This window comes from Doryrhamphus excisus, linkage group LG4 (assembly GCF_037039965.1).
Source record: "Doryrhamphus excisus strain RoL-2023G ecotype Guam linkage group LG4, RoL_Dexc_Guam_v1.1, whole genome shotgun sequence".
Lineage (NCBI taxonomy): Eukaryota > Metazoa > Chordata > Actinopteri > Syngnathiformes > Syngnathidae > Doryrhamphus > Doryrhamphus excisus.
The window spans coordinates 5,736,099-5,748,357 of NC_136360.1; the positions used below are offsets into that span (position 1 = coordinate 5,736,099).

At 40.0% G+C, this 12,259-nt stretch overlaps 1 protein-coding gene across 1 annotated transcript in view; it reads right to left on the reverse strand.

The window, feature by feature from the left end:
- The window catches only part of gmds (GDP-mannose 4,6-dehydratase), a 57,547-nt gene that overhangs the window by 18,829 nt on the left and 26,459 nt on the right, over positions 1–12,259 (reverse strand). Inside the window, exons 8-9 of the mRNA XM_058073865.2 lie at positions 4,493–4,611; positions 3,050–3,146 (exon numbers count right to left, since the gene is read on the reverse strand). Coding sequence (XP_057929848.1) covers positions 3,050–3,146; positions 4,493–4,611 — 216 coding nt within the window. The remainder of the gene's footprint in view (positions 1–3,049; positions 3,147–4,492; positions 4,612–12,259) is intronic.

The following is a 12,259-nucleotide window of genomic DNA, read 5'->3' on the forward strand; positions in this document are numbered from 1 at the left end:
CATCTATTCCCAAAAAAGAGACCAGGAGCTCTGCAATTCCAAACAGCATCTGATCAAAATAAAGAATTCAAATAACCGCACGGTGGACAACTTACTTTTGAGGATCAGTTAAATGGTCTGAATGAGGAACTATCCAGTAAACTAGTTCAACAGACCCAAGACCAACTGAGACACTAAAGGCAAGCATTTAGGCTCTGTCCACAAGAGAACAGTTCTTTGGATTTTTCCGATCCCTGACCACACTTGGTTTCTATGGCTGTAGACACCTTAGCACTTACCCCTTGATTTAAGGACACCACTTGATCCTTGTCAATGCGCAAAACCTAGGGGTAAGGGGTAGAATCTGGATTTAGCCTAAGGCTACTCCAACTCTAAGCATCATCATGGGAAATGTAGTTGTGTATGGAGTTTTTAAACACCATATACTGTAGATAATGGTTATTATGGGGAAGATGCATTATTAAAAAAGTTACACCTGAATGTTCCTGCTTTTGTGCACAAATAATTATGCAAACACTGGACAAAAATTCTCCAGACTGGAATCTTGCAAGATGTACCGGGGACTTCAAAGGCAGACCCTAAAAATGGTTATTCTAGTATTATTTCGTTGTCTCAAGACCTGAAGACAGAATCAGATCCAACATAATCTTAATTGCATCATGCCTACATGCAGTACCCGCTAAAAGTGTTTGGACATATCTTCTTGCATGAGCAAGTGAGTATGACTGGCACTATAAACGTAGAACCTGAAAACCAGATAAATAACATTTGGCACATGTACAAAACAACACACCTCTGCAAATACAACAAACAGAGGACCAATGTCAATACTGGCAGAAACCCAAATGCTGACAAGCCGAGACTGACAACTTGGCAAAGCCAAAACAATGGAAACTATCAGCAGCCATGACAGCCTGGTGGAGATTGCAACTCATCTGTAGCCACATTCAGAACAAATCTGTCAGCTTTCAAAAATACTTTCTTTTTTACATTTGAACAAATGTGGTTATACTTGTAGTTATTATTTCAAACACTCCCGTCCACATCCGTTAAACAATAATATTACAGATTATTATGCTGCAGATTCTATACCAACCATCCATGATTGAAATCGGACGATAATGATGCATATCGATACATGCATACAAGCATGCACACACAAACAAATTGATGCACTTCTACAAAAAAAAGTGCTTGAATGAGCAAAATTCCTGAAGCGTGCACACACATGATGACAGGTATTTCCACTTGAAGACAGCAACAATGCTAAGCTGTGAGCCGGGTGTCATAAACTTCCTGTCTAAAAAGGTCAGAGGTTAAACACTTCAGTCTTTCAAGCTCTAAATAAAGACAATAAACAATGGAACAGAACAGCCTGTTAGAAGTTAAAACTTCTTGTCAATATATTTGCAAACTGAGCTGCATGCTGTGCACAACACAAGCTACATATACATGTGTAGATGCATTTAAACTCTTTTATTATGGGCTGGGTCTCCTTTTTTCTTTTTGGAAGATTTATTGATGAGATTTTAAATAAGATTAAGAAAACACATTGAATTAGTGCTGCACAATTCTGCATGAGATTGTGAATCACAATATTCTCAATTAGAACTGATATTTACAATTCTCAATACAGTTTTTGGTATGTCATTCTTCCACGTGCTTTCATGGTAGGTGACCCTAGGATGCAGAGGCAGGAGGAAAGTGCAAGTAAATGTCTTTCATAATAATATTTTGCAAAGGGGCAAAAGGAAATCCAACAAATGATTGCATTTGTGTGGACACAACCATTAGAATCAAATTTAAACCATCTAAATTCTAACATGAAGGCGAGATTTAATCTTTCACAAGCTAAAAATCTAACTGCTCTATGAGGAAGGCAAATCCAGGTTCCTGACAGTAACCACACCACAACCTAATGAAGAGATAATGAAGAGAATCCATGTTTGGCTGATGCTGAGATTGCGTCTACTTTGACAAAACACACATTAATTCATGTAAAGTGGTAGTAAAAACAGAATTGTTGCATTTATGTTTTCTATGACTGATCCAATCTAATGATTGACATTTATTTTATATTCAGAGTGAACACAAAAAAAGACCAAGAAAGCACTGATGTATGCGTAGTGATTCCATCCAGTCAGTCATCAGGGGCCCTATGCTAATCCTCCAGCATCACTCAACTGGATATCTTCAGTAGATAGGCCAACTGGATTTAAATTGAGAGTCTGACAGCTAATCTCGGCCATAACACAGCTGAGAAACCTTATATTTTCTCGGAGTAACAGCCATAATACCCTCGAGGCACACAGTGATGAGAGACGGGCGCTTCACACCTACCGTGAAATGGAGGGTTAATCTGGCGGCTCACGTCTTCAGTGAGACTATCATGAGGTGAACACAGGTATAATGTGTCCACTGTTGTTAAGGAGACAAAGATATTTCACTCATAAACAATTAGTTTATGATTAGTTTAATGACTGAATGATGTGTACTTTATTGCTGATCACTGAACACCCTTGCTTACAAGTGGACTAAGAAGTAGCTTATGCCACATCCGGTGTGCACCCAGCATTTGATGAAGTCCAAAGACGAATACAAACCACATGTGGGAGGTGGTTTGAAAGGCAGTTCAAAATGGATTCTGGCCTCGGTGCAGCGTACTGTTTGCGTCACTTGCGGCGGGATACACGCACACACACAAGCAGGAGTGACAATACTTGGACACAATAACAGCACTAAGAACAATAACGTTGGTGACATGGACATGTGAGACTGAATCCATCACCACAAGTATTTCCTCCAGTCACTACTTTGCAAATGTCTCCAAGCCCCTCACTGCATGTTCATTTAGAGCGCAGCTCATTGCACTGCTATTTGTCAAAATTCTGAAGTTTCTTGCTGACTATGGCGTACTGTTCAATTTACCAGTCCATGCACCACTACTTGTCGATACAACTCAGATATGTAGCAACATACAATATGGAGTGGCAGTGTGGAGTGAAATTAACTCATGGGCAGTTTACTATTTAAATGACAAAAGACTTACCACTTCAGTTGGACGGAAGAATTTTGGATCCACCTTCACATGCACCACTCCTGTTTCTTGACAGCGTCCTACTTCATTCTCATCCTTCCCTTCCCACCTGCAAAAACACATTTTTCTCACATCTAGTGGAAGGTTTAACCCCTCTCGCCGTGGTTGTGGTCTCGCCAAATGTTGTGTAGGCATCAAATGTTACCTACGCTTTTATCTAATGCAATGTGGACACATACACAAACACTCACCGTGGGCCTGTTGCACAAAAGTAGGATTCAAACATCCAGTCATAACTCAAAGATAGAAAGCATGGCAAAGTATTGCAGAGGACATCTGCAATACTTTATGTGTAAGTAGTGCACAAATACACAATCAATGCTCTGCTGAAACCATCATAATTAAAATCCGAATAGTTAACTTTCATTATGTTTGTTGCTTCTTTAACAAATCAAGAACAGCGGTGTGCAGTAATATCTATGAACTCTTTGTTGCTTTATTAGCACATCACCATTACTCGCTCATAGCTTCAACAGCGTGTAAACTTCCGGTTTCCCCTCAAGTACTAAGCCTTCTGGGTAATGTAGTACACATCCTCATTAACCGAAACAATTAACATCTCCAAAGATGTAGTAGCACTGGGATTTTGAACCTTGAAATAGTGATTATTGTTTTCCATTTATGGTGACAGCTGACCAAGACAATGAATGAGATTAAATAGATCCCGACCCTTTGCCTGGTGTGGAGCAGGCTAACCCCGGAGAATAAATTTCCACGGTAACTTATGTCATAACATACGCCACTTTCCATTCTCCCACTTTTGTGCAACCGGTTCACAGATGGCTTGAGCCAAAGTAACCAAGATATCCCGGATTAATCCCTTATCCTAGTTTTGTGCAGCGGTCCCCTGACCGAAACAGACTACTTTCGGAATCACTGAAATGTAAGTTTCATCGTTTTGTATCATTTATCAAAATTTCGTCTTTGTCACAAATGTTTTCATAATACAAAATGACGATGCGCAAAGGGGCTGACATTTGCATCAATTGTGCACACACACACGACACACACAGCTAGAAAGTAGTGCACTTGCTAGCGGGTCGCACGCTGGCACATTGGCACAAAGAGACGGAATCACTGACAGGAGGGTTCACTCGGTTGTTCATTCTGCTACAGAACCAACGTTCCCAGGTTTTAAGACAGATGCAGAGTGAACGCTCTTGTCTTCCAGCCTGTTTGGTAGAGAGAAGCCATGAAAACAAACGCGCATGCGGATTTCAATATATTGAGGATGGCGGTGCATTAATTGATTTATTGATCATCGTGACAGGCCTACCAATGGGTGTCTCCATATTACAAACTGACATTTCTGATGAGACTTATTTAATTAACTAATTGAACCAGAAACTAATTGTGCTCACAGACATGTGTGTGTGTGTGTGTGTGTGTGCTTACACAATAGTTTTCCCCACATGTTTGAAGGCTCTTTCCACAAACTCCCTCACACTGTGCACCTCCCCTGTTGCTATGACGAAATCATCTGGCTCCTCCTGTTGCAGCATTAACCACATAGCCTAAAAGAGAAAAAGAAGACATACACACAAAGTTTAATCTCAAAAGAGATCATAACGACAGTATTTCTCCACACTGGATCCTGCCCAACACTTCTCTGACTGACAGGAAGTGAACTTGCGACCTTTGAACAGGGCACTTGCCCGTACCTCTGTTCTGACGTCATTATGTGATCTCATGGGACACATACTGTGGGAAAGAAGGCTAAAGCACTCCCACAGGCCCACTGAGCTGCTGGCATACACAGAAACACATGGCCAATGATATACATGCACACAACATACTTTCACACTAGTGGCCACATCTTAAAAGAACCCAGTATGTCAGACTAAAAGTGAAATGCCAAACAACTGTCCCCCCGTGATCTAAATACTATATATGGGACAGTCAATCAGACAGTCGAGGGTTATTGTAGCTGAATCCAATCTAATTACAACTGTCACTTTTATGGCAAATGATCTGAAATCAGAGCAGGAGGGTTTGTAGGGCGAGGAGTAAACTGGCGTAACATATGATGTCATATGAGTTATGACGATAACTTTGTGTCAAAGTGCACACTGCATGTGAGTGCAGAGGGGGAAAGAGATGTCAAAAATAGCCGTTTTTATTACCATACTAATTTATTTGCCATCTACATTTGTCAGAAAGATCATGGATGGGTTTCACTTGCATTAAAGAGAATAAATACGTGACTCTTACTGTAATTGTGTGAATGCTTCTTCTTTTTATTCTGCCCCATTTTTGACAAAAAAATTGCAATTTCTTCCATGACAGAAATACATATTTATATTTTCCTACTGAAAATTAACTGACATATTTTATTTCCACACAGCACACATTTCCTAACCGATTCAAAACATTCCAACATGCAATTCCAACAATAATTGTCCACGTCCCAAAGGACCTACTTTTCCACAAATTCCAGTTCTTACTTCTTCCATTGTTCTCAACCAATTCAAACTGCTCCAATTTCAAAACATTCAGCTAATTCGTTCAATATTCAGGCCTATTAATCAACATTCAGGACACCTATTTATAGATTTTAAAAAAATAAAATATATGCTATATATAGAATGTTTTTTAGTAATAATGACAATGACAATAATAATGATATTTATCTATTATGACTTAGACAGTCTGTACTGGCTTAACTGTGGGTTTTCCCTTGTATAATTCTCAACATCTTTTTCACAAGAGAGAGATCAACTCCTTCTTTCCCTCCCTCCTAATTTTCCACCATATTTCTTTCTTCCGTTTTCCTCCTTTGACTCCCTATGCCGGTCATTTACGCCTGCTCTGCTTCACTATTTATTGATAAAAAGCCCAAAGGTTCAGGCCTTTGACCTACAGCTTCCTGTTCATGTGGTCACAAGATAATCCCAAACACAGGCCTCAGGTGCTGCAGTATACAGACAAATGGACTAAAGCTGGAACCTCCATATGCAATGCTTTTGAAATCTTTTGAAGATTACAAATAATGTCAATAATAAAGTGTCAACTTATCTGATTAGGTTTCTGTATGTAACATAAAATTATTTATATTGTTTACAGGATCGCAATAAAGAGACTATGCAGTGCAGGATCGAATTAGCGTTCTGATTTAAAACAGTACCTCAAAAAGCATATACACCCCTCGCATTTATGAAAATATTTTATTTGGGGATGTTCAGATCAGGGTTTTATTTGTTTTTTATTGGAACAAGCTTCATAGAACATGGGTGGAAGGATGGCTGGTAGAATGCTGTCTATGTCCACTAGAGGGAGCCAGGGCAGCCAAGAGGTAGGCTGACGTCATTTCTCAGGTATACCCCTTTGGGTGTTAAGTCACTGTGTGATGAGTTTAGTCGTCTTTTTAAGATGACACCGTGAATCAGACTGTTATATTGTTATACCGTGATATAAAATGACCTCTTGTGATTTATTGACAAGTTCGTTGTGAGTGCACTGATAAATCTTGATTGGCTGATGCCAAAGAAACCATTTCCTCACCTCAGTTGTAGTAACTCTGAATAAAGAAGAGATTCAAATTTAGCCATAAATTAGCTGCACCACTGTATAAGCAGCAGGGTTCAAAGTTTAAGAAAAAAGTAGTGGTTTATGCAATAGAAATGACGTGATACTTGTGGACGTTTCTGTAGAATAGGTTTACAGCAACAACAACATTGCAACAAAGATTAAACATTGTGTTTCAATTTACAGTACAACTCAAACGTTTGGACGCACACACTCACTGTTAAAAATGAGGTGTGTCCAAATTTTTGACTGGTCATGTAGTATATCTGACATTACATTAACTGCATTTTACCTAACACTCATGAAAACATTATAGTATTCACCCACTGTCCCTGAGACTGCAGTTATCAAGTTGGCCCACTTTTAATTCTTTCCATATGCCGTGTAACATAGAACACAACTAAAGTACTGTTGGAAAATCCCTGGTACAAACCAAAGGAAGCCTGCTGACTCAAATTATGCGTTCATCTGTCACATTCTGCACTCTTACCAAAGTAAAGCCAAAAGCAAACAAGGTTAGTGGTCCCAAATCCCATACTGGTTCACAAAGTTTTTTTTGCCAGGGCCCCCCCTCGGTGCACAAAATAGCTACGGGCGCCCCCACAAGTACCAAACACACACACACACATATTCATTTTCTGTCCAGTAGTGGTAGAAAATGTAAAGTAAAACATAATACCACTTTGCTTTGTGGATTATTTTTAAAATAAAGCATGAAAATGCAATTGCAGTCTGCTGGCAGGAAAAGTTCCAATAAATATAATTCTTTGATACTTTGATACATTTTGTACATTATAGATACTAAAACCCATCCAATTTAGATTAATATACTGTTTTATATCTTTATGTTACAGGTGACAATAGTTAATGATATCTCAATAATAACCTATTGAATTTTAATTTTAATTATTACTGTAATCGGTTGTAGTCCAATAAAGAACAAGCTGCATACTGAAAATAGTACACGTTTTCTCATCCACTTTGGGAACCACTGATTTTGGATGAACGAGATGGGTTTTCAGAAAAAAGGAACAGACTATTTTTGGAGAGAAAAATAGAGGGGGGGGGGGGATGAATGCTGAATGGCGAATATGCATAGATTCACTGCAGACAAACTCAGGGTCTCTGTCTCGCTCTCTCTCACACAAACACAATTCTTGCAGAAGTCTGCTCACTCACACACACACACACACACACACACACACACAGGAAGTCCTTAGCCAACGTTGTTTCCATGCTTTTGCCAAAGGAGAGCAAGGTGTTCCATAAAGACTGTCATTCAAAATTGAAGCCTAAAACACATAATGAAAATTCAATCATCCATGCTTACACATGATACACACACTCAAGCCCGGTCCAGGTGCATGTAATTTGCACAAGACTGCTGATTCATGGAATTTGTTGATGGCATCGCATCTAAAACATAAGAACAGGGAAGAGGCTCTTTTTCTTAACCGCCCCTCCATCATATGCTTTGGGACTGACAGGTTCACAGTGATGCAAGGGTGTAGCAATTTAACCTCACAGCAGGAAGGCTCTGGGTATACTGGGTTTATTCAACAACAGCATATACAATGCTTGTTTTTTACTTCAATTTTTTATTAGCTGAACTCAATATTTCTTTGTTTACAAATCTGTCCAAATCTGTGTTAGTACCCATATCGGCAGATAACAGTAAAAAAGCACGCTATGGGTATATGCCAATACCAATTTATAACGCTGATTATTTCTGCCCCCGTTGGAGCATCCGGAACAAGCATGTCTGCTGCGTGTGGGACTTCCTGTGTTTGTGAGATTGATATAAGTTTTGCACCCTGCAAATCATTCCACAAAAAATGTCTCACTGGGGTGGCGCTTTAAAAATGATTGATTACCGTGGCATTTAGAGGGCGACACAGGGTGTAGTGAGTGGATGTGATCATCTGTTGGGCAGCGGCTATTGCCCCGGTCCCAACCCGTTGTACTTGCAAATGTGGGCAAAATTTGGGGATGAGTACCACCTCAGTACGGATTTGGGAGCATGCAGACACTTTGTAGCACTTTTAGTGCAGGAGGAACTTTTGTTGTGTGCAGTGTCACGTCAGGCTATGGATGACGTGTGACACTCTGTGAGTCAGAAGTGGTGGCCGTGGTGGGTGCACATCAGTTTCGCCACTTGCCCTGTTGGGCGGTCAAAGCCTGCCTTGAGCAGGGTCCTTGACCCACCTGAGGTGGTGTTGTTTGCAACATTAGCTGTACTATTACCTGCAGGCTTCTGAATGGCCAAAATGTAAAATGACATCAATGTGTCAATGTGTCCTTAAATGGACAGAGATTTTTTTTTTTTTTTTAAATGCCACTGGTGTGGCTCAATGTTTTGTTTTTACACAGCTCTTTATTTAAAATATCTGTGTTCGCGTGGATGGGGCCTTACTTAAGACAATAGCTTCATGTCATCACCACATACAGTTGCTGGTGTGTCAACACAATGAGCGTGAAGTGTGACCAGAATGGGCATCAGACTTGAATGCTGTCCCTGTTGAAAGGTGATAGCATCAAGACACTAGCACATGGTCAAATGTCACTGTGACACTTGATTGAACAGCTGGTGTCAAAAAAAACATTTCACTTGGTTACATAGTGTCTAGTGTTTCCGGTAAAGCTGAGTGGAAATAAAAAAACAAAACTACTCCACAAACACAGTAGGTGAATCCAAGCTGAACCAAAGGGAAGAGAAGAGAAACTGAAATGTAACAGAGGCAGAACATTGAAACTCCATATTTGTATGTTAACAGGTTCTGTGACTATAAATAATTATTGGTGTTACATTAATATAATGCTAATGAGTGTGCGAAAAGGACACTTCCAGTTTGGTGAAAAGGCCATGCTTAGAGCCTGCTAGTATGGTGAAAAAAAAGAATGTGTATGCTTGGTCATAACCTTGTACAGTACAGTGTGTATATATTTTTTATGGATTTTCATTTATACTGTAAATATTAACATCAGGTTTTGTAGGAGCTGTGGTTTTGCAGTTAGTTAGTGCAGGTTTTCCTCAATCAATCGATTTTTAATACAGCATTAAACTTGCGTCTAGGTCTGAGTTTTGACCTAGAGGTAAGTCAACTTGGTGGCCTTGCTTCAGATTAATTAGCGAAAATAATCACTAGTTGCAGCAGCCCTAGTATTATGTAAACAAATTATTATAGTTATTATATACATGCCATTATGTCAAAATATAATTTCTAGGAGGTTATACTATAGCTCGGTAAAGTAACACATACATAGGATTGGAGGTTGGAGAAGGATAAAAGCAGGAGGCAGGCCTCAGAAAACCAGATAAATCCCAGTGTTGGTAGGTTTTCAACATCGAGAGTCATCATTGAAAACCTTGGTGACTGGCTTGTGTTTTGGTAGGGGGTAAACTTGCATGTCACAATACATAGTACACATCATAACATCTGCGGCAAACAGATTGAAGGTTAAAACAGCGTCTGGACTGCTGACAACAAGGTTTCTTTTGCTGGTACTTAGATTTTGATGGATTGTTCTTGACAATGTTGTTCATGATTTTCATGAAAAAAAAAAATGGTGCGTCCCGGGACGCTTTGCTAGTGATTTTACTGCATCCTTTCAGTTTTTAATCTGTCAGCATCACTGGAGCCAGTCCATACATCTTGAAATGACATTAATGCCTGAACATCCCGCCCTAATTCCCTAGGATATCTTTAGCTTTATTAAAGCATCCTATGAAATAATTTGGGATAGAGAAGCACAAGTCAGTTCAATCTAAGTATCTGATGCTTTAAAGCACCACACTGTGCAGAATTGCAGGTGTTTTTTTTTCTAGAAGTAAATCATATCCCCATGTTCTCCCTTCAAGTATCCCACAAACAAAGCAAGCCCAGACTGCCCAGTGCAAACCTCTGGTCTCTTTCTTATTGGAATAGTGGGACCATGCACAGAGCAAATGCCTGGCATATTTCCAGGACAAGGGAACTATCCACATATAGACAGGGAAAATGGGAAACTGTGCCAAGTTAAAATTTAAGACATTTTTGCAATATTAAATTCACAAAGCTAAAAATGAGAATCAGATGAGGTTATAGTTGGGAAAAAAGGATCTAGGTGATACTTTCAGCATGGTTTGGATACAGATTTAAGCTGTTAGGAAATATATGAGAGTGTGTTGTGACTTTTGAGTGGTGTAGACATGATACCGCTGACTTTGTAGGTTGATCCACTCACATGCCTCCTGATGTGTGTGTGTGTGCTTCTGCATGTAGACATGAACTCTTTCAAAAAAGTGTGCACCGGTGTCATATAGTAAATCCGCCAGGGGGTTATTCCTGCTGCAGCCCACCATTTTCAATAACAGTCACTGCAAGGGCTTGAGGTGCTGGGCGGAGAGATGGCTACTGTACATTGCTATAATAGAGCACAGCTGTCTGTACATGTGTGTGTGTGCAAATGGTGTATCATTGTGTTCACAATCGCAGAGGTTCCATGTTTTAGGAGAGAGTGTGTCTAAATGTACTAAATTTAAGAAATGTGTATATGATTGTACTTTTATGGATGGCACGAGAAAAAAAGTATTATTGTGTTAACGGTTCCAAAGTCAGTTTTCTATATCTACAAAAATAGGTGCCAAAATAAAACATTTGACTCAGCTTTTTTTCCCCCCCAACTGCAAGGCAACAACTTAGCGTGCCTCAGTTCTACTCACAACGGATGATATTTCCCTCACAATGTACAACTGGGCACTATGGAATATTCCCCTTGTCTCCGCATGGAAGAATACAACACAAAAGATGTATGGCCGTGCAAGGTTATCCTTTTCACAGATCGGTATGGCACCAGGGGGCGGGTGGGACTTAAAGGGGACCTATTATGCTTTTTCCACTTTTCTGACTTACAGTATAAATGTAGCTAGAATGTTGTATTCTACTGTTAAACGATGTCAAAGTTTCAGATAATCAAAAGACGTGGTAAAGGGGGGCAGACTTGCTTATATGGTTCATACTTGGGAAGCACTTTGAGCATGTGACCAATGACAGCGGAGTGGGCGTCCCCGAAGGCTAAATAAATTAAAATAGACCATTTTCACAGGAAGCACAAATCAAATGAAATACAGCTGGAATAGGTACAGATTCTTCAAGATCTATCAAGTTTTCTGTGCGGGTTATTGTGTGTGATGCTCTATAGGATACCACAATACAATACAAAGGTTTGAAAAATGAGCATAATAGTTACCCTTTAAGGCATAAACAAATTAATGGATTCTTCAAGCAAATGTAAATTTGGAAAAATTACAATGCCGTGCAGCATTATGGCTGGCAAGTGATGAGCGCGCAGGCTTCACAGCTTGGAGACCCAAGTTCAATTCCACCCTCGGCCATCTCTGTGTGGCGCTTGCATGTTCTCCCCGTGCATGCGTGGGTTTTCTCCGGGGATTCCAGCTTCCTCCCACATTCCAAAAACATGCTAGGTTAATTGGCGACTCCAAATTGTCCATAGGTGAGTGTGAGTGTGAATGGTTGTCTGTCTATATTTGCCCTGTGATTGGCTGGCGACCAGTCCAGGGTGTACTCTCGCCCAAAGACAGCTGGGATAGGTTCCAGTACCCCCGCGAGCCTTGTGAGGATAAGCGGTAGAAAATGA